Source organism: Amblyomma maculatum, chromosome 4 (genome assembly GCF_055883805.1).
Source record: "Amblyomma maculatum isolate TAMU_Amacu chromosome 4, ASM5588380v1, whole genome shotgun sequence".
Classification (NCBI taxonomy): domain Eukaryota; kingdom Metazoa; phylum Arthropoda; class Arachnida; order Ixodida; family Ixodidae; genus Amblyomma; species Amblyomma maculatum.
In genome coordinates, this window is record NC_139347.1 from 35,600,862 (window position 1) to 35,624,297 (window position 23,436).

The 23,436-nt window shown below is 44.1% G+C and overlaps 1 protein-coding gene across 1 annotated transcript; it reads left to right on the forward strand.

Annotated features, from left to right (window-relative positions):
* Window positions 1-369: 369 nt before the first annotated feature.
* On the forward strand, window positions 370-12,331 carry Eh (Eclosion hormone). The gene is made up of 3 exons (XM_084599829.1): window positions 370-522; window positions 8,880-9,003; window positions 10,174-12,331. The coding sequence occupies exons 2-3, from the start codon at window positions 8,894-8,896 to the stop codon at window positions 10,316-10,318; spliced, it is 255 nt and encodes an 84-aa protein (XP_084455955.1). The 5' UTR covers window positions 370-522; window positions 8,880-8,893; the 3' UTR covers window positions 10,319-12,331.
* Window positions 12,332-23,436: the final 11,105 nt, after the last annotated feature.

The window sequence follows — 23,436 nt, forward strand, 5'->3', positions numbered from 1 at the left end:
ACGCTTCCGGAAAGAAAGCAAAGCCCTGCAGCTGCAGCACCATCGCTGGAAGGCTTTTTTCCATGGCTTCGAGTCGTCTCCTGAGGGACTCGGTTACACGTCCGCCCTCGTTTTTGATATTCTTCCTCTGGGGCAACCGTTTACCGCCTCTAGCTTAGCGGCGGGGAAAGAAAAGAGGAGGTGAGTAAAAAAAAAAAGAACAAAAACAAACAGCAATCCTTACTGCTACCGCTGCTGCTTATCCCTCACGGCCAGCTTCGCTGTGGAACGACGTGAAAGCGACAGTGTGCTTGGCGGGGCGCTCGCGTCGCCGGTGGCGTCGATATATAATCAGATGACTCCACCATGGCCGACACAGTCGGGGATTCCCTTCGTTTGGCTATGGTCGTCTCTTCCCGCTTAGAAGGTTGTTAGCTCAGAAAGTTTTTGATCAGAGCACGAGAGTGAGCAAGGAAGTTGCAAGGGTGCGATACCTGCTGGAAAATTTTCGCGCATTCTTTAGCTGAATCCGTTCTTTGCAAGGTAAGTGCAGCTTTGCTTTTTTGCTCATTTCTTTGCTCCGCATGGTGAACCAAGATGAAGAAAAAAAGAACGAGATGTAGAAGGAGAGAGCACTGAAATATTTAGCAGGAAGTTCTTTCACCGACCGATTTCTTAGCAGACAATCAGACTCCTGCTAGCCCGCTTTAAACTGACCACTATACTTCGTATACATCTATAGATTATTTTGTCAACCATTAAAACCGACTTCTTTCATCTATTAGCGATCTGTAGGTTATCTACAGACTAAAATAGCTTCATTTTCTTTCGTATATGAACAATCTATAAACTATTCTTAGACTTAAGTCCGTAACAACCTTGGCTTTCGTTAGATTTGTAGCTAAGTTGTATATTTATCTATAAACGCTCTAAATTTTGTCTATTGACGGCTACGGACAAAAGTCTAGGAAGAGCGTACGGCCATAACCATATTTGCAGTATATGGGTATATGGTTTGCTCAAAAAAAGAAAGAAGAGGATATGTAAGGGAGGGTGTTTTGTCCCTACCGACGCTTTTACTTTTAGCACGGGTAACTTCTTGCTCGCAGCCAGTATGGACGACGCAAACTGTATAGATACTAGGGGTGCGGTATGTACTTTAATTCCCAAAGAAGAGCATGACATTGCAGAAGCCGTAACAAAGCGGCTTTCGATTAATTTAGACTGCGTGAGGATATCTGCCTAGCAATGATGTAGCTTAGAATACAAACGTTATTGCGTTTAGCCTTGATTCTGCTCCGCGACCTTGAGCTCCGCAGCAGAACTTCATAGCACTATACAACCGCGGCACCCCTTTTAAACCGAAAAGGTATTTAAAGGTGGAAGGGAGGGCTCTTAACGCTCTAAGGGGAATCAGACGTTGAGAGGTGACATAACTGAATCATCAAACGAGTGAAAAGCAAGCCGTATGTGATTGGAAGAAATCCGGGCTAATATGAAATTGATTTGAATCGAAAATAAAAGTGAATATGACGCGATTATTTCCACTCCAGGCAGCCGTTGCGTCGCCTTAAAAACTAAATGACTCAACCTTACCTCTGTACAGCGTCCCAAAGGTAGCAAGACGGCTAACGGAAACTACATGAATGATCATAGGTGGTAGCTGCAGGTGTCAGCTTTTCCGCTATGTCCACACGTGGGCACGTGCCCCAGCGTCCTTCGGCTTTCGCCGGTCAGCTTGGACCAAAGTGGACATGAAAGGCGACAGACGTTATGGTACGAGCCCATGGTCGCTGGGGCTAGCGCCAACACGGGTGGCATCAACATGGAGAGATGTGACATGTCACAAAAGGTGACACCCTCTGTTCAGTATACCACTCCAGTTCGTTCTCGATGTAAGCAGCGTAATCGGTATCAGTGTATCTTTTTACTCTTGTGCGTCGGTGCTAAAGTTGCGAAATTCTGTAGGTCGTTTGGTAAGAAGAAGCACATTCGTGCGGGCAAAGCGATATGCAATAGGCAAAGTGTATGCATGGATGGGTAAATATATACGATTTTACAAAGGTGTGAAGGGCACTGCCTATATATACCGGGACGCTGGGTTGCTCCCGTAGCCAACATTTCTTACGTCTTTGCCCAACAGTGCAAATCAAGGGCAGCTAAATGGCTCCTCAGTACCTGGTGTATCTGTCTTGCATGGCTACATGGACAACCGCGCGATTGTGCATAGCATTCGCTTTCATCATGTGCACCTCGCCGCGATTGCCTGAAGCGCCCACATCTGCGTCCGATTGCGGCAAGGGTCATGTACGCAAATTGCAGTTCAGTAATCCGAGCCCCAATATAGAAGGCGCTAATGCTGGTTGCATCATTCGTTGGCCGAGCTGTAATTAATGTACAGCCAAACGCGCCGTTGAAGCGGGGCGCGATACTGTTGCTAGCTGGCGCCATTGAGGGAGCCCCAAAGTGACCGCGCGAGCAGCTTCGGGTTGTTGGCCAAGGCTTTCCGCTTCCCCGCGCAAGGTAATCAAGAAAGGCAAGAAAGTAATGTATTGCGCTATAGACGCACGGAGGTTGGTTGATTCCGAGTTGCATAGCCGAGAGTCTGTTTCGCTCTTTCTCATGTTTTTTGTTTCCTTATCTTTAGTCGTCACCGACGCTAATATAGCCGTCTTATATAGTTGAGAATACCTGTATTTCATGTCGTGTGCAATATAGCTGGCGACATCGACGAATTCTTCAGAATTATCGAGGGGGTGGTTGCCATCGTAATTAAACTTAATAAGAGGACACAAGTTGAAGGTTCAGTACACCCACACGTCTGCATCTTATTACGATGATGAGACGGTTGAAATCTTCTATATGTAAACGGGGAATCGGCAACGAGTAAGGTAAAAACGCGGGACACTATGCCGAAAGGTGACTTCAGTGTTAAGGCAGGCAGGAAGCCGGCAGGTGACCAGGGTGTTCTTGGCATAGGTTCTATGAATAGTATAAGGGGAAGTTCTTCATCGCAGGGAGATGTAATTTAAGAATAGCAAATACTGCCTTCCGCAAACGGGAGAACAGAAAGGGGACGTCGAAGGTCCGGAACAGAGGGATTAGAATTGCAATAAACTTCATTCATACTGCGCATCTTTGCCGGCATCGTGAGGGATGTAAAAGTGATGAGAAAGGTGACATGTAGCGATCATACAATACTGTGCTTCCTAATTAGGCTAGAATTGAACAGACAGTTGATCGAACAGGTAAAGGAGAAACACATAAAGGAGGAGTGGTTCGATGAAAATAGGTGAAATTAAGTCGCTCTTTTGAACAGGTTACTCTTGACCTAGGGTTAATATATTAGTGTGCGAGGGGTGAATATTAATGTCATATAATAATCGCGCAAATGACAGCGTGCGTGACAAAAGCAGGGGCCAGTGCTGAAGAAGATACCGGCCAGCTCTCTATGCGGACGAAATACATGACAAAAAAACGTCAAAGCGCAAAACCGTCTAGACAGGTAGAATTTAACTCGCACAACCCGTACGTATTCTTGCTTCGTGATGTCAGTGGCTGGGTTTTCAAACATGCATGTAAAGGTGTGCGTGGTAAAAAAATAAGATAAGCTGCAAAAGAGCGCCATGTCCAATCCACTTCATCCACCTTGTGGCCTCCGGATGTGGTGTGTGGAGTGTGGGTGGATCGATTTATTCACAGGCGTTATGTTTCTGCATAAAGCTGCTTGTTAGATTGACATCTGTGGGGATTGTTACTTGCACTACAATAAATTTTTAAGGAAAATTTGTCGCCACGGCTGCACTATTTGGAGGGTGAGCCCCAATTCTGAAAATACAACATACCCTCTGAAATAAAAATAAGTAGTTAATTAACATGTACAGTAATTAGCCAACTATTTGAAGCACTCTGCTTCTTTTCTGGCGTCCGTAGTGGCCCCCGGCATAGCTCCAGGGCTAAAATTAATTAAAAATCAGTTACTTTGTTTTCGAAGTTTGGGCATTCTGAAGGAACACCCGGTATAATTATTGAGTATAATCATTAATTGGATTACCAACATTTACTTCCTTTCATCTTCAGGGGACCTTTAGGTTGAAGTTTGTTAGCCTACTGCGCTTGTAAGAATTTTCCCAGATTAGCTGGACTTGGAAAACGATCAGAAATAACAAGCACCTCAGCGCTTCAGTGCTTAAACAGAAGGAGTCACTAATTTAACTCTCTGCGTTCTCTGTAATGAAGAAATATTCGCCTTTTCACGGCAGAATAAAGCAGTCGATCTACAACAAAGTCGACTAAAGAGGCGATCATGCAACATATAGTGTCAGTGAATTTATCGACAAATCTAAGTACATCTGCTCTCAGGGGTTTTCTGTAAAGAGTTCTAAAAAAAAAAAAATCAAAAGTTGTTTGCACATTAAGCCGTCATAATAAGGGCAATGAATGCTAATATTCCTACAAAGTTAAATGAACTGGCCTTTTAAAATACAATTTCTGTGACATTAACTACATTGGGATTACTTCAAGTCGCTAATTAAGGCAAAATGGTAAAAGATGGCTTCCGCACTTTGGGATTACATGATAGGTGAGACAGAGAGCGAGAGGCAGAGAAGCATATAGGAGACGAAAATGCTATCTCTGTAGTTCGATTCCTTTATATACAAGGCGTTCTATAAGTCGCTTATCACATTTGAATAAATTTTATGAAATGTGCGTGGTTCGTTTATCGTGCTGTTTGAAAACTGTTAATGCAAACCTGCTGTCCAGTGTGTACAGTTTGAACCACAGTATCTGCCAGCGAACGTAGCTCACGCGTTAGCGCGTCTGTCTACAAGAGCAGCTTGCGCCATTCAGATGGGGCGTAATCGACTTTTGCAACGCATTAATCGCAGAGTTTTTAAAATATATCTGCCAAATGGCGTAGCATACCTTGCTACACTCTTCCGCAAAGAACATTGTTTTTGAAGAGGAAGTGTAATGTAACTGCCGCCTCCATGGGTACCATGCGAAACGAGAAAAATATATTTCGGACATTACTGTTTAGACTTGTTTCTATTAGTTGCGCTTCCGCTTCGCAATCCCAGTGTGACGCCACCCCAAATCCCAAGCGTGCGTATCGTGATATTTTAAAAACACACCGCCTTCGAACTCACGTTTCACACTTGCACAATCTGTTCTAGGGCGGACTTCACGGAGAGACGGCGTCACAGGCACGGTTTTAAATCAGAAAGCTGCTTTGGAAGATTTTTCGTGCATGCATTCCTAGGTGCGTTAACACTACTTCTCACCTCTTCACACAACAGCGCCAGCGCATCGTGCTTACCATCGGCATTGGTTTACTAAAAATGACTTCTATACACATTGCATAATAGAGAAACAAATGCTTCTGTGATTAAATAGGTGCGCACGCTCTTAATCCCGCGTGACGTAACTTTCAGGAGAACCAAGCCATGCAGCTATTGTTCAAAGTTCGTGTATAAATAAATCGTCAGTCATCTATTCTCTTTACTCTAGGATTAACATAGAGCGTTTACACGGAACAGCGAGGTCAGCATTCACGTGCGGAGGAATAAATCTTGCGATGTTTGCCGCCGTTCAGTGTGAAAGCAAACACCGCAATTATGGCCCCTTGAGTGAACGGTACAGCGTTGGGTACGCCGCCAACTCTATTCAAGGCGTTTCCATGGATTCGCGGGGAGCATCTGACAAATTGAAGAAGGAATGGGTTCCCGTAGCTGCGTATGGTGTTTATAAGAGGAATGGAAAAAAATCTACAATGTACATATATTCATACCTTTTATTAGCAGTAAGGTCAAGTATTTAATACTCTAAACAAGTCTGAGTACGCGAACATCTCTTGAACTTAAGTTTTCCTTTTCTCTTCATTTTTTTTTTATTTGGGACCTGCTTTGGCCAGCGCGTTCTGGATCTGTGCAGAAGGAGCAATTTACTTGATAGCCGGGCACTTCACCGCGAGTTTCATGTAAGCTCTCTCTTCTTTTTCTCTTAACCCTCACGTATATACCTCGCCAACGTGGCTTCGCTTTGCTCCGATGCACCTGTCGGCCTTACTGCACCGCTTCTTTTAAGTTTATTAATGTGTTTGTTTCTATGATTTTATCGCTTTATAGAATGAGTGACACATCTGCAATGTGACCTCCCCGCCCCTTACCCATGAAAAAAAAAAAAACAAGAAACAAAAAAAAACATGCAGCGTTGCAGAAGTCTAGACCTGCATTGTAAGATCGGTAAACCTAGCAGCAATAGAACAAGCAAAACTGCTCGTGCGTCATGCTCACCCGCAATTTACCAGTGTTGCAATGCCTTGACCAAACACAGCACTCAGTAACGTGATAACCTAGGAGTAGTCCGATCGTGGATTGCAAGTTTTTACGTGTGAGCAGCTTTGATGACTTCGGGGCCGATTGATGCCAGCTCCGATATCTGCAGCGCTGTGCAGAGTTTTGGACATGAGGTATGCTTATCGCTAGCGAACCGCAGCAAAGTTGACTTGCTTGTTTCTGGTTATTTGAGCGAAAGCCTTCCTTGCCTCGTACATAGCGTGTACAGAAATTGTGACCAGAAAGCATCCTTCCCACTGGCACTTAAACAACAAAAACTCTGCCTCCACTTGGAATCGCACCCCTATTGTCTCCGATCCTAAGCCGAGAGCGCAAAACACTACGCCACGCCCAGCTCCTGGAAATCTATCGCAATCCTCTTTGCGTAGCGTAAAGAGGATATATCGATGACAATGTCGATGCAGCTAGTAACAATGATAATGATGATAGTAGCTATGACAATCATGATGCAGTCAGTGATGATAATAGTAGCGATGACAATTACCATGCAGTTAATCAAAAGAGTCCTGCAAAGTGGCTTTCGTCATCTCCGTTCTTAAACAGACTTAGGCGCAGACCTACATTTTTTTGTTTTGTAAACCTGCATTAAGCGCCTGTACAGAGCTATAATGTTAACGAAACCAAAGTTTGATTTGCAGTTCAATTTATGACAGGCGAGAAAGGAGGGGTTGTCCATGACAATGATATTCGGTTGCAGAAGCGGGGGAACTTGATAGCCGGGCACTTCACCGCGAGTTTCATGTAAGCTCTCTCTTCTTTTTCTCTTAACCCTCACGTATATACCTCGCCAACGTGGCTTCGCTTTGCTCCGATGCACCTGTCGGCCTTACTGCACCGCTTCTTTTAAGTTTATTAATGTGTTTGTTTCTATGATTTTATCGCTTTATAGAATGAGTGACACATCTGCAATGTGACCTCCCCGCCCCTTACCCATGAAAATTGTCATGCAGCCCGCGAAATACGACAAACTAAAAATAAAAAAAGAATAGATCAGAAATGCTACGGCCTTCATTGCCACAGCCTGTAATCTAAATTTTGTGTATTCAAAACTGTGCAATATACGTCCTTTCGGTCTTTGAAAATTGTCATGCAGCCCGCGAAATACGACAAACTAAAAATAAAAAAAGAATAGATCAGAAATGCTACGGCCTTCATTGCCACAGCCTGTAATCTAAATTTTGTTTTATTTATTTATTTATTAAGGCTACTGTACTGAGTCGCTAAGTGCCGTGTAGTATATATACAGGCTATGAAGGCTGTGATATAAATTATCGAATGTGTGGCCTGCCGTGCTATTACATGGCAATTACTTGCGGCTTGTACTTTGACCATGGCGAGCGTTTTCTAATTGCATTGTCTTGTACCTTTTCTGCTCATCCCACCCCCCGCGACGGGTCTTTAAGGTAATAAAATGAAATACCTGTTATTCCTCACGGGTGCATAAAATGAGAAGCCGGATTGTCTTATCAAGCCAATCTTTAAGGTAAAATGTACTACATTTTATAGCAGGCGTCTCACATTCATTCGTACAGATTTGTGTATTCAAAACTGTGCAATATACGTCCTTGCGGTCTTTGAAAATTGTTTTTACAATGGGGCGGACGCTATGTACGTTACAGAGCACTACAGAGACATGTTAACTAACATTATCTAACCAAGTTTCATGTTGCCGTTAGAAGCATGATTAAACTGAGAAGTTGAGTCAAAACCAAAGGCGAGCACAGTTTTTAAAACTTCATAGTTGGCATTGAGCTTCAAGGCATTGAGCATGTTAAAAAAAAAATAAGCCCTCGCAAATTCCTAAAGTTGTCTTCCCCTCGCTGTTCAGCAATAAAATGGCACCGCTTAATTGGAATACATAGACAGACTGCATTCGTTATGTCCCAGAAGGCGTTTAAGTAATTCCCGTCTTTTTCGCATTGTCCGTTGCGGCAAAGCCAACAAGAGCACGCTGGAGCCTTTTGCACTCTTCATCTGCCTTTTCTTCCCTTCGCTTCTTCCCTGCATGGAGTAGCCGGCCGACCTCTCAACCTCTCCTCTGATTAAATTGTTTTCTCTCTGTACAGTTTGGTATTCGCCGGAACGCGTCGACATCAACGTTTACAGAACGCTTACGCATTATCAGAACAAGTTCGTGTAATTTCGCAAGGCTACAATGACTCAGACCCACTAGCACATTTTTATTTGCTTTTGATTTTGCGCTGCTTGTGCCTTAACGCTTCTTCATCCTAATGCGGTTGCATGCTGTAACCATCGAAGACAGCATATGACTTTGACAAGTACATAAGACACCGGCAGTCGTGCACGCAGTCAGCGAATAAAAGAAGTGCCAGCGCAGAGTGAATATTTACAATACCATTCATTCTATAGCCAAGTCACCTGTACCGCTGCGGAGAAAGAAGAAAAGGAAAGGACAGAATAAGCATTGGCAGAATAATAGGAAGCAGGGAAGAGCATGGCTGGCATGCTGCTCAAACAGTCATGACGTGGATGTTCACTGTTATTTTTAAAGTATGCATTTCTATTTTTTTTTTCTCGCAGACAACTGCAGACAGATGATGGGAAAAAAGCAGCTACCCTGGGCCTGCATGGCTCTCGCGGTTGTGCACCTGGCGGTGGCACGAATAAACACACGTCTCCCAGCGGCCACAATGATATGCATCGAGTAAGTTTCGAATTCCGTGAATGTGAAAATAAAAAGTGTAGTGTACTTTTGTTCGGCATTGGTATTGTTTTCTTACATTTCCACACATTCCACTGCATGTAACAAAATAGATGTAAGGAGGAAGCGTCCAGTATACGAAGTAAAAAGCCCAAAGAAAAGCTTCTGGCAGCTTTAGCTTTTGAAATTGTGGAATGTTTTTAGAGCGAAGTTTTCGACATTGTTTGAAAGCCGATGCATACGTGCCCAAAGTAGAAGAGCTACCAAGCCGCAACGCTAGATGGTACCGACGCAGCGCTGTTTGAGAAAGCATATATCCCTCTCTCTTTTAAGTCCTTGCTGACATCGCTGGGCGCTCTAACGGAGTATACGGCTGGTGGAAGAAAGGGAAGTAGGTTGTAGCTGTAGCAACACTTCATCAATGTGGGTAGGTTGGAATTAGCGTCCCAAGGCAACTGGATCTATGAAGGATTCCGTAGTAGAGGGCCCCTGATAAATACGACCACCTGGCATAGCACACGTGCGCCCTGCATTTTTCCTCCATCAAAACGTAACCGCTGTGGTCGGGATCGAATTCGGGTTCGCCGGCTCAGTAGCCGAGCGCCAATTAACCACTGATTCACCATGACGGACCGGAGAGTGGAGTGCAGTGGAGGTCCGTATATACGCGCTAGCGCTGAAGCGAAAGCCGATACTTGAGTCGAAGTATTGTTTCTTAGACATGCAGCCTTGTATTGTTGTCGCTTGCGATAGATGCGCTTCAACCAGTCACATTTTGGAGTTACGGGCAAGATGTGACCTTTTACATCTAAGCGCAAGGTGTTGCTGATCAAACGTGAGCAGGTTAAAATATTTTGCAAAAAACGGTATATATTACTGTTTTTCTGCTATTTTTTTTTTGCGAAACTATACGTCGCTATTCGAATACTTCCAAAGTAATCCAATTAAGCTTTCCTAGGTGCTCTAATAGTCGCTGTTTTAGTTGCAACTCCTCTTTTTTGCCCTCCTCGCGTCGTCCGTGAATAACGACGGCTCATATGCATCTGAAATTTAGCAAATTTTTCGAACATTTGGGTCAAATTCGTTAAAAGATTTTCGAGGACGCATTGGAAAAGGTTAACATACTTGTTTTCTTCCTCTGAACAATATGCGCTTTATTATCTCCCCCTACAGGAATTGCGGTCAATGCAAGATCATGTACGCCGAGTACTTCGACGGCCGCAAGTGCGCCGAGGAATGCGTGAGCACCGTGGGGTACATCCAGCCCGACTGCGACATCGCGGACACCATTATCAAGTACTTGCGCAGGAAGCAATGAAGCAATGCCTCCGACTTCCCACTAGCCGCAACGCTTGAAGCTTCATCGCTACAGTTTCTCCTGTTCTGTCATTCCAGTTCGTGCGCCAAAATTTCATACTTCCAGGATGAGGTTCTCTGCTCTTTTTCTATCATCCTTTTTTCATTATTTTTTCATCGCTGCAAAATGTTCGATTGACTTGTCGTTTATTTGAGCGGAGACGAAGGCTACACTCAAGACTAAACGTTAATTATTGGTCGTTTTGTTGAAACCATTTCTCCTTTCTGATTGGTCACGGGAATGAGGAATCGGAGCTGAGCATGGCCATACAAGGCAGTGACAGAGAGAGAGAAAAAAAAGTTTTTCCGCCGCTACTATGTCCTGTAAACATTTGGATGAGACCATGCAATTCCTCAAACTGTAAAATGCATGTTACTTTAGGAGGCTGAAATTGTCAATGAAACAAAAGCGAGGAAAGGAGGTTAAGTGAGCTTAACTGGTACGGTCTCATTTTTAAGGCTGCCTTAGAATGAATCTCCCCTTTTAAAGTGGGCTAGGGTACGCGTAGCTGCGATTCGATCTTGTCACGTGCTGTTCGCTTTTCTCTCCAGTTGTGTTAGGACTTACACTAATCAGATTTGGATGCTTTTCTCTTTGTGCCACTTTAAGGGGATACTGTAAAGATCTAACGCAGACGTGTTTTTGCATGCCATCTACAGTAGTTTAACTTTACGATGCGAGGAAATCTTATTGTGACGTCTCATGCAAACGATGCGGGATTGCCGACTACCGACAGAGGGCCCAACTCGCCTCTCTGAAGGCGGGGCGTGGCACTATTGAAGCACTCTATATGAAGCGTATATAGTAGGAGCTTTTTTGTTTTCTTTTTGGTTATTGCAGGCCGGCGTTTGTGCAAACATTAAACCCATAGATAATAATTACCTCGGTCTAGTCACCGATTTTACAAACTTGGTCTTGATTAGGCTCGTATTCTTGATTCTTTCTCCCTTTGTTCGGACGTAAATTTCAAACACTGAGTGAGACATTTCATGTGTTCGTTCGTGCTCTCTTAGTGTACTCTGCTGGACGGCAACATAACAATAGCCTAGCCGAAGCTGCTTCGCGATGCCTAATAAGGTGCCCCGGTGGTCTGTGATATAACGACGTCATCGCTTTGTTTCAACGCGCTCTCTTTTTCCTTATCATTGCTCTTTTCGCTGCTACTGGGCCTCTTTGCGCTAAATGCATGCCACATAATTTAAACTGCTCTAGCCCGTACACTAAACGGAAGTAGGACGATTCGTATTCTAATATTTTGTATACTTCGAACTTTCTTCTTACCATTATGTGTGATGTGTTCAGGTATGATCTCAAAGTGGTCAGACAGCAGAGTGAGTAACATAGGTACCAATAGTCGGACCGACGTACAACTGCACTTTATCGGACCGATTCAGTCTTTTAAGCGTGGAGGAATTTTGTCATGTTCTCATAATTCTAGTCAGTTCAGGTCGAGTTGAAGTTTAATATATGTAATTTATTAAACTGTGATATGACCAACGCTTTTGCCGACGCTTATGTGCATTTCCTGGAAAATACTATTTGTACGTATTTAGGCATGAAAAAAGGTTCTTATGGAGTTGAAAGGCTGGTAACGTAGAATTTTATACATTTGCATCTGTATTGTGTCTATATCGCTCGATTGATGATTATATCCTGCGGATTGCTTTGATAACAAGAGAACCTTATTTAAGCTGGTGTACAATTCGCTGTTGTAACAAAAAGCAAGTCACTTCAACTCACTTTCCTGTACTCATATGACAATGTGATTTCTTGACGCCGGTACTGGATTGGCGTACACATATTTGCCGCATTTATGTATTTTTGTTGTTGCAATATGACGAAATTAACTAAGAACTTAGTTTAGCTTGTGTGCAGTGGAAATATGCTCGTGGTCATGGTACTACTCTGTGCTTCTGAAACATATTAAGTGTATTATTATTGTGCTGTCCTTCCTTTGTGTAATAAATAAATATTGATGAGACAAGCAGGTGTCATTTTTACATGTTGCGAAATACACCCCGGTTGCCAAAAAGTTTTACATTTTTGTTCAAGCATGCCTTACAAATATAACACACATATCTTGTGAAGATATCATGAGATATCATGCCCTATAGTATTAAAATTTGTGAACATGTTTTATACTAGCATTAGTAGATTTGCAATATAATGTCCAGATACCCATAGCTGTACTACTTGTCAGGTACATCCAGTTTACCCCCCCCCCCCCCAAAAAAAAAAAAAAAAAGAGATATTTTCTATAACGTGAATGCGGCTATAGTTACACTTCTATAGGAAGTTGATGCATGGAATCCTAGCTCGTAAGAATGCAGCAGCTGTTCATTATTGCTGTATGTAGTCCTGGAGTTATACACGAAATTTGTCACAAGGCTGAGCGTTGATGTGTCGCAAGCAGCACATCCACGGCACTTTTTTTTTTTTTTTTTTTTTTTTAGTTTTCAGCAGAAGTGATATTGAGACCACTTTATAGCCGGTTCTTACCAAGATAACTAGAGAAAAGTAGATTTTTAAAACGCACCTACTTCCTGGAGGAAATTTTATTTTCTAGAAACGCCAGGCGGACTGCACATCACCCAAGACTTTCCCATGTTTTGCTATAGGCAAGAACGACGAATGCCTACCGATGCCAGTGCCACCCTTGCCGTCGTCAGGTCGATGTTAGCTTAAAGTGAAGAGGCAGAACACACTTTACTCCAAGCGGTGACAAGCACTAAGATCATGAGACTGAGATAGGTTGAGAAGCACACCCACTGAAATACACTTATGCTCACTTTGAGGTGGGCTGAATTTGCGGTATTTCAGGACTCGAACCGGCAGTGTGTCGATATGAACCCGGCACTTGCCATCACATTATGGCGTCTGAGTGGCTGGATAACCGGGTTTCTCTTTAGAGATTTAAAAAAAAAAATTGAAGCTTTATGGTAATGGCAACTATGGCATGTAAATCTACATTTTTCATTTCTGTTTGCCTCGCAGCGTTCATTTCAGATATAACGAAGGAATATACAGGATATGGGAAGGTGGATATACGTCATGTGATCCAAATATGAACAAAGTTGATATGGCAGATTAGTGCAGAATTTATCCACTAAATGGCGCTATTTCTATTTCAACAGATGGCGTTGCGTGCAGTCTGCCCCTGCCGCCGGGTGTATTAAACGACCGCACTCCTCGTTTATCGCTGCGACGCGATAATGGTAGGGAAGCCAGGCCCAAGGCCGAGTGTGTGAACGTTATTTCAGTAACCAGGAAGATTCACGTTTACAGTACACTATGACCCAGATCAACGATTGCTTCACAAGATTATCCAGTTAACGCTCGATAATCGATCACTGCCTCAGTATCGGCTCATCTTATTTTTTTTTCCTTGCAACGATTGTATTCCTGATTCCTTCTTCTGCCTCTTTCATTGGTCTTTGGCGTGAAGGCTAATAGCTGGCAAGGTCATTCGTTCGCTCTGGTACTAAAGTGGGGACTAGAGTAGACCGTTACAATTAGTTACTGCCCCTGCAGTCGAAACAAGCAGGTTGACTACAACAAATGTATTTTGTGTTGTGTGGCAATTAAGTAACGAAAACTATTATGCATCATACTCAAGGTTTCGTCTTAACTGGAAGAATTTAACTGCTCTAAAGAAAGCGAATACATATAAACATTGGGGCAGCTAGGAGGACTATAAGAGAATCACCAAAACTAACAAACATACAAGACCATATTAGGGCGAAACACAGCAATATAATGGTGACGGCCCCGTTACGTTTCACGTGCTCTCAAGGTATAAAAATTCACAGGCTACGAGTGGCACGGAAGGCTGGCTGACATACCTATTTCCTCTTTTTTTAACAAAGTTAGTTTACAGATACTGCGCATTGCCTTTCCTGTAAACCAATTATAGAACGCCTATGAACTTTGGTGTGTTTAACGAAACGCTGGTTGTGTTCGACAAGGGACGCGTGATGTACCATGTGTAGCAGCAACGCTCAGGACGTCGACATTACCCCTCCCGGCTATAGCGACGTCTGACTGATCTAATTGTCTGTAATTATTTAATTAATTAATTCACAGCAACCATTTCGTCACTTGCCCACCTTTTCTTGACGCTCTATGCGATGGTACCATTCTTTTTTTCGATATACCAATTAGTTCCTCTTTTACGGCGCCGACAATGTCATGCCCACTCGAAACTCGTCTACATAACCATACAATGCATAAGCATTAATGCTTAAGCATTTCTCCACCGGGTTAAATGGAGAATAATGGGAGAGACCTTCGCCCTGCAGTGGGTATAGTCAGGCTGATGATGATGATGATGATGATGATGATGATGATGATGATGAAGAAGTATAATTCTATTGCATTGGGCCACGCTCTGGGATCTTGCTTATGGCCTGATTTTTTTTCTCATATGTCTTACTTTTTAGTGTAGTTGCATTATTATAGTCATAAACCATCACTAACTAGACCAACTTGCTGCTTTGAACTTTAGAACCTGTTTACTTGGTCGGAAAATGGGAGTGTACCTTGCACTGCAGTGGCTTAACCGGGCTGATAATGAAGGTGAGCACGATCGACAGTTGTTTGTACAGTTGCACATGTGCGGTATAGCTTGCTCTATGCCTTTCAAATAAGCACTCCTATAGATTTCGCTACATTATTGCTCGCTATACCCTCATGTTCACTTGGCGCAAGCGTGGTTACTGTACATGCTGGCAATTACGCGAACCCTCTTCCCGTGTTTGCGACAGCCGTAAGGATGGGCATTCTCCCATAGCCACCAACACAGTACGACATATAGCTTAAATACTTATAGCCGCTGCCGTTGAGAATTCAAAATTCTGTGTTAATATGCCGGTCAGAGACATGTGATGATCCATGTCCACGTGGCGGAGGTTATTTGTATTTGAACCAAATTGACGCGGAGACCGGATAGTGGTGGATGCTGTGAAATGTGCGCCGTCTATGGTCACGGGAACAAGCGGCCCATGGAAGCGAATGCTCTCAGCGGGACGGGTTTTGGGTGTGGTACACCTATCGTTGTTACTTTGTTTCGTCGTTTTGTATTTATGCACCTCGCACGCACATATCCGTATCGCTAGGGATCACTGCGGTACATATACATGCATAAAAAAAAATGGACTCACAGTGCCGTGCCCAAACGTCTTAACGCCACGTCTCGTCTACGCGGGGCGTATCCCATCGATCTGAGCTGCTGGGACAGCTGGTCGCTTAGAAGCGAAAGGCGATGCGTCGGAAGCTACAATTACGCAAAAATGCGAACACTTCGAAACCGGCTTCGAACAAGCAGAGACATGACACCTGTGGATGCGTCAGCCAGCCCGTATTGAAGAGGCGATGAGTGGTACCCACGCGTAATAACGGCTCTTGCGACTCTAGAAAACAGGTTTCCATGATGCCTCAAAGGCAACCGACATATCTTAGAAAGGCATGTGGGCGCCGCCCTTGTTTTTTGTCTTTTCCGATGATGTGTAGTGAACGGGAACTGGGGTCACATTTGGAGACCGATATTGTCGCCCCTGCTATAGGAGAGTTTCAAAAGCTTAACCTTCTCGCAGATAGTTCTCTGGGCATGAGTGAGTGAGTGAGTGAGTACACTTTATATGAAAAAGCTATCTTTTGTTCAGCACATGACGTGGCCTATTATTGCCAGGGATAGTTCCACGCACGCTGCTCAAGGATGCTCCCCATTTCCTTTAGGATGGTCTGAGTTCTCTGAAGTGATGTGATGTGTCTCAACGCTGGATGCAGGCAGCACTCCGCGCCATCAGGACCTATATAATGATCGTGAAAAACTTTTACGAAAGAGAAGAATGGAGAGGTGTGCATTATGTAATGTGGTATGGGCTTTTTGTTTTAGCTTGGGTCATCTGGAAATGAATAGGAGGAACATGTTGCGGTTGAACGATGTTTGACTGTGTTCAGAGCCGAGATAACGCTTTTGGGTAGATGAATTTTTAGTAAAAGAAAGCAGCAGCATTCCAGGGACCTCCGTGGTTTACGAAACATTTGCCAATCTCCATCACTGAAGACAACATAGCAGATTATCTCCGAGTTGTGATCTCCACAGCCACTGTGCATGGCATAAAGACGGGCCTTTCCAACGCGTCCTTTATTTAAATAAGACCACAAGCAATTCGATCAAGGGCAAATGAGGCCATTTGGAAAGCAGAGCGCTGGATAACTACATAACTAACTGAATTGCAGAATAAGCCGAACTTATCAACTCGGCGCCCGTAACAAATCGGGTACTCTCTGCGAGGGCATCTCAAGCCTTACAGACATCTTTAGCGGAATCTGGCGCAAAGTGAGCCTACTTCCAAGACCAGTACATTATAAGTGCGATTCGGTTTCCTCCCAGTACTGTTAAGAAATTGCTTAAGAGCAAGATTTTCATTCGTCTACATTCTGCTCTTCCTTCAGTTCAGTTCAGTCCTTCAGTCGTGTCCGACTCTTCGTGACCCTATGGACCATGTCACGCCACGCTTTCCGGTCTCTCACTATCTTCCTAACATCACACAACGTCCTTACTTCGGTGCAATCTGCCTCCATGCATGCTCAATTGACTCATGCCACATCGAGTCCCGTTAGGTGTTTCGTGCGTGGAATGAAGCAAGGTTGCTGGGCCACCGGCAGCCAGAAAGACATTCGAGTACCTCTGTTGATGATAGTGGCAAGTATACGTATGCGCATTATGGGTAAAAATTGAGAAAGGTAGTTCTCTTCTTCCCTTTCTTCTCCGTCAAATATCTAGCTCTCAATTTTTCGCAAAAAGTAAATGCTTTTTGTCAAACTATGCGCACGCTACGTATGTACACTTTGGACAGCCACCCACTACCCAAAAGTGAGTACCATTACTCACCTGTATTGATATTTTACACGTAAACAGATATAAAACTCAACTACTCAAATTCGCGTCTGCCCATTTGAGCTCATAATGCATCCTGATCCCATAGACGCAGTATTTTGTGGTAAACCCTGCACCGCAAGCAACGAGAGTCCGCATCATCTCTGCGCAAATAACGCAGCACAGAGGGAAGGCGTTGGTCAAACGAGCAATGACGGTAGATAGAGCACTATAATGACGGCAGCGGAAGCCAATAGGGTCCCGTATTAGGAACTCCACCTAGTGTTTGTGAGGGGAAAGGCACTAAGCCTGACCCCAGAGCAACCTCCGTGTAACTCTCTCTTTTTAATAAACGTTTTCACCACCACTGATCCCGCGAGAAAGAGCGAAACACGAATCCTTGGAAATGGTATCGACGCCACATTCCCTTCCCCACACTGCGAATGCGCTATCCGAGAGCGGCGCGAAAGGGTCGAACGGGCGTCGTTCCAAACTATAATAACACTGGATTCGGCACGTACGTGGTGGTAATAGCACAGCGGGGCAATTTGCTCGGCGAGTGAGCGTTCATAGCATGCCATCATTTGCATCGAGAATAGCCCTGCTCCAACCTCCACTGGTTACAAATCTAGCTTTTCCAAGCCCCTCCATTGTCTTACTGCCTCATCAACATTACTACTTTGGAAAGCAGCAACACAGATTTGTGTTTTGATAATTTATTTGTATTATTAACGCTCTTTTTCAGCCCTATGAGCGGAGAAGTGGTCGGATGGCATTCTGCGTATTTCCTCTGCTCACCCCTTGCATAATTTGTTCTAGTTCTGAGGAAAAAGACTCAATGATGCGCTGACCAACTGCAGCCATTGGAAATGTAGCGACAACCAGCTGCAGTCAGTGAAAAAGCATCCAGCAACGAATACTCACCCGGCAGGCTAGGGATCGCATTAGCAGCAATCCGCTGTGTCGATGCAAAACAACACTGCATTATCGTCGGCCTAGGCAAAATTATGGTGGCGAACTCCCGATTAAAGCGGGGAGAGAATTAAAAACAAAACAACACAAAATTATCGTGATAAAGCTCGTTTAGAATTAGCAAAGGAGCTAAAGGTTCTCCTAATCATGGCGTAATGACGGGACCCCACTGCGCTCAGTTTGGTGCAAACAGAATCGGCCACCTGCGCTGCTTTGATCACGCAAGAGACCACTGCTTGGTTCTTTGAAATGGAGGTACGGGGAAACTGCCGAACGCCTGGACATTGGGGCCTATTTCCCTCACTCCGTAAGCTGTAGCACTGCAGCATTCGTTAATTTGCCTCGGTGGCAAGTGAGATAGTCTAGTTGGTTAGGGGGCCGGGAGGAAGGGGGGAGGAGGGGCATAAGCTCGGCACTTATTCCCGACGCTCGAGCTGAACTAGTTTTGCTCAATAAGACATGCCGACCAACTTTGACCTTTCTGGTTTTCTATAAACAATTTCATGTTCGCTTTAACCTAAGCGCAATATTTCACAAGAAGTGTAGAATAGCGAATGACTTCAAAGATATTGTTATGTAACCCCTCCTCATCAAGATAAGAACATTGGTTTCCCTTGGTACTTTGCTATAACCAATCGTTTTTTTTTCTTCCTCTCAGGTCTGCAAGTCAAAAGGAGCTATCAGCAAAGAGGTCTGGGTATTTACAGGTCAATGTATTATTTGTGAGACGCTTACTCTGGCACTTTAGGAATGATCACGAAGTCGAAATAGCGGTAGCGATTCACTTATTTGTTCTTACGTAAGCGCTTCGTGCCTAATTAATTTAGATGCCACGGCCACATGCAACTCGCAATCAGTAGTGCACTAGACGCACATGTGCTTGGCTTCATAAAGCTTCTCAGCCGGATGTAATGGGAGAAAGCAAGAGGATTAGGGGGCGAAAACAACTGACCAAAGTGGTAACGTCTAGTCTGGGTGAGAGAAGAAAGGGGGGGGGGGGGGGGGGTTAAGGCTCCTTTTAATCAATTTCCGAAACCTCACACCTCCGTGCATTAGGCGGCTCAGCAGGGCCCCTGCTTGACCAGAAGGGCGTTAGCCCTGGGAAAACTGGTTGTCGAAACGTATTTTTTTTTAATTTATTTTCTGTCTGCTCATAGTCCGCTCTCACAGAACGCGCCACATTGCACGCACACAGGCATCCACACGAGTATAACAGCAAGACGAAACAAGCAAAATAAAAATCATAGAAAGAAACTCCGGGACACGAGGCGAGGCGAGGTGGCTGCTGTGAACAGCGGTAGTCGCTTTTGCGTGCCAACAACCCCGGGCCTCGCTTCCTCGGTAGGTGCACTGCGACTGCCCGGCGCCCGGTTCAACGCTCGGCGCAAACTCGATTGCTCAAGTAAGTACGCGCCTTGTGGGGAAGGGGCTGCATCGAGCGAAGCTTCTCTGTAACAAATTGCATTCCGCAGGAAACGAAGCCACGCCGGGTATACAGGCCTAACGCCGATAGGCTGCTCCTCGGCGAAAAGAAGACCCCGTTGGCGCGAGCCTTTCAGAATCCGATCAAGCGGCTTTTCTGCGCAATCGTAATAAACGTACTGCTTCTTCAGTGCTGGCTCCGAAGAAGTGCCTCCCTTATCTTGATTTTTTTGATTTTACATCCGGAAGCTGAGACGCTGCTGAACGCGATGTAGAAAGTAATATGTCTTCCTTTGTCGCTGCTATCTTTCAGACGATAAATATCAGCGTGTCATGAAGCAGAAATAGCGAGTTAAGTTCGCACAAATGGTGGCATGCAAAATGAAATGTTGTAAACCAAGTTAAAACCGTTTGTACGCGATCGACTGCTCTCGACGAACCTGTTTTGTTGGATGTTGCGTCGGTGTGTATAGACTATTTTATGCTGCGATCATTAGTGTCAGTTTAGGCGGAAGAAGAGAAGAAGCGAAGGAAAAGTTCGTTTAATTGAAATATTGATGAATTCGATTTTTTATATGCCAAGCCTGTGTTGTTTACACTAAAATAAATCGGCAGGGCTATGATTACAAAGTCAATTAAAATATGGAATGTCACCATCGTTGAGCCCAACAGCGGTGTAAATGCAAACACTAGCGAACAGTTATGTAGTCAGAGTAATAAAGACAATTAATTTTGGTTCATTGTAGTTTTTCACCATCATAAAAGGGACCAAACCAGCACAGAAGTCATGTAGAATGATTTTTACTTATGCTTACTCTGTCAGTGCTTATGATGCTCCAAGTTTTCAGTATCAGGTTGAATTACAACGGCCTTACATTGATACTGTCGAATTGCTCGAGCAAACTAGTAGCCAATCATTACGAGCGAAACTGCTCGGTGACTACGACATCAATGTACGTCATCAAATCTGGAACTGTAAGAGAGAAATTAATCTCATTTTCTCACGAAACTGCCAAATTGCTAAAGGAATCATTTCACCGCTCTACTAACGACCGCAGAAATGGACATGCAGTGCGATGGCGGTTCCGTCCTAGCATCTTCTACCGAAATTCATATATGAGATCACAGGACCTAGTGGTAGCAAGACAGAACGATTACCTGATTCCTTGGAAAGTGCATTTTCGAAGTCATGAGCCAAGTAAGTAAATAAGAGCGACATTTTGCTGCGGCAGCTGTAATATATTCTTACGTTACATATACCAAGGAATTGACAGGCTGTCAAAGGTGCTGATGGCATCAGCTGCATGGACAGATATGAGTCACCTCAGCTTGCACGCGTGGACAGAGAACGAACAGCCAGGTGCCTTTGCAATTACGACAACCAAGCGGCTTCTTCCTGCCCCCCCCCCCCCCCCCCCGCCAAATCGCAAGCGTTTTCCTGATGCCTAGTAGAGGAAGGCTGTTTGTTCATTTAATGGTTAGCTTGCAGTTAGTGCAATAATAGCAACATCAGCTTCGCTAAATCTGGCGCGAAATTTGAGTGCAGTAAAACACAAGGACGGAAGCAAAGAATTCTAAAACAAAGACACCGTGTGAGAAGAAATTTTTAAACCTAGCGAATACACAAATCCTCATCCGATTACCATAAATACTTTTGAAAACGCTGCATATTTGTGGAGAATATGACAGCGTCTCACTAACGACAAAGGAATTGGTAGCACGAGCGAGGCGCGAGTCGCGCTCACGGATGCTCCCTTGATCGCAGGCAACCGCAACACGAGATAGGCGTTGTCTACATGTGATTGGCAGGATGACATTAAGTGCTTCAGAATGAGTTCTGAAAGAGCTTCGATGCCGTCACTTTTGGGGCTTTGACACCAACGCTAGGGCACGACCGCAAACGTAGCCAAGGAGAAGCCTCATTGTGGGGAATGGTACATATGCGGGGAGCACACATTCGCTCGCTGCGGTCTCAAAAAGAATGCATAATTATCTCACTAGTTATCGCTGAACCTCGCGCTGAACTGCGTTAATCGCCCTGTGAATTTTGAAGATTAGTTCCGTTAGTTAATTTGGGAGCAAGTCCTCTCCTGCTAATTATCGCCCCATATATATATTACTAGCACATACTGCAAACGTTTTGAACATATATTTTTTTATTTCGCAAACTTGTCATAAGGCATACCATATAAAATCAGGAAAAGCATTTTCTTAATTAAAGAGACCAGATAATATAATATAATATTTACCCCATATATTAATATAATAATATACTACTATAATATTTACTACGCTTGTGAACACGTTTCTCGTGAGCAACACATTTTTCCCCACGGCACAACATAGTTTCCGCAATACATATTCATATGTGACACTAAAATAATTTATTTCACAAATATCTTACATGATATACTGGACAAATCACCAGTTGCTGATTGTTGCGTTTTAAACTTCTGTAAAGCATTTGATAAACTTTGTCATCATTTGCTTCTTCATAAATTAGGCCTCCTAAGTTTTGACACTAACTTGCTCAAACGAATTAAATTCTTTCGCACCAATGACTCACAATTTATCCGCGCTAACGGCTACAACTCACCAATTTCTAATGTACTTTTAGGTGTTGCACAGGGTTCTGTCCTGAGACTACTACTGTTCGTAATTTATATTAATGGTCTTCTTTCTTATGTGTCGTTTAACTACATTTATTCGTTGATGACTGCGCTATTTTTCGCGAGGATAAAATCGATAATAATATTTACATCCTAACGCGGGACCCGACGGCTGTAGTTAATTGGTGCAATCAGTAGCTGATGAAAGTAAACTTAAACGAATGCGGAGTCATCCACGGCACCCGTACTACTAATCCGTCCTATGCTATACATATTACCTGAATAACAGTGCATTCGACAGCGTCAATTCTTATAAATGCTTAGGCCTTCAAATTTCATGGCACCTAAGTTGGAGACTTTTTATAGATTACGTAATCGAATAGGCTAATAAAACGCTAGGTTATCTGTGGCGTCATTTTTCTCCGGCACCATCTACTTTGAAAGCAGTTCTATATAAAACATTTTTGCGGCGAAAACTGGAATACTCGACAGCAGTCTCGTATCCTAGCCATGAATACTTATTGACTCCACTTGAAAGCGTTCAGATTGACTCTGATCGTTTCATTCTAACTGCAACTGAGGAATAAGTATAGCAGAAATATAAACTGATCTGAGTCTTCCATCACTGGCCTCACGACGAAATGTTTAATGGCTAACCCTATCCCACAAATTATATTATTATTCCATGTTACACAATAATTTCTTTTTTAGACCCTATTACGCTATCGCGATGACGCGATAGCGTAAGCTCAACATATAAAGCCCCGCTCTAACCAAGCCGTATGAACGTGCCTGCGTGGCCTAGGGATAACGTGAATGCAAGGGTCTTGGCAGGCTGATTCTGATATCACCCTCCTATATGAAAGGAGAGGCCCGAGTTGGCAGTTCCTGCCAAACGTAATGTCAAGAAGCCCTACGTCCAGTTAGTGCTCAGCCATGTCAGCTGCCAGCTACCGCCACCCACGTAACGAAATCGTATTAAGGCTTGCTCCCCCTTTGGGGGCGTGGACCCAGGGTGGCCCACATTCACCTATGATGGCCGTAATCTTGGGCGGCATCATGTGACCTAGGTTGGCCGCAAAGTGTGACACTGTAGTGCTTGCAGACGGTGAGCAGGACGCTTGGTGCGAGAAATCGAGGCACGTGCTGAAGTCCGGTGCTGCTGCCTCACACGACTCGCATGCCAGCACTTGAGT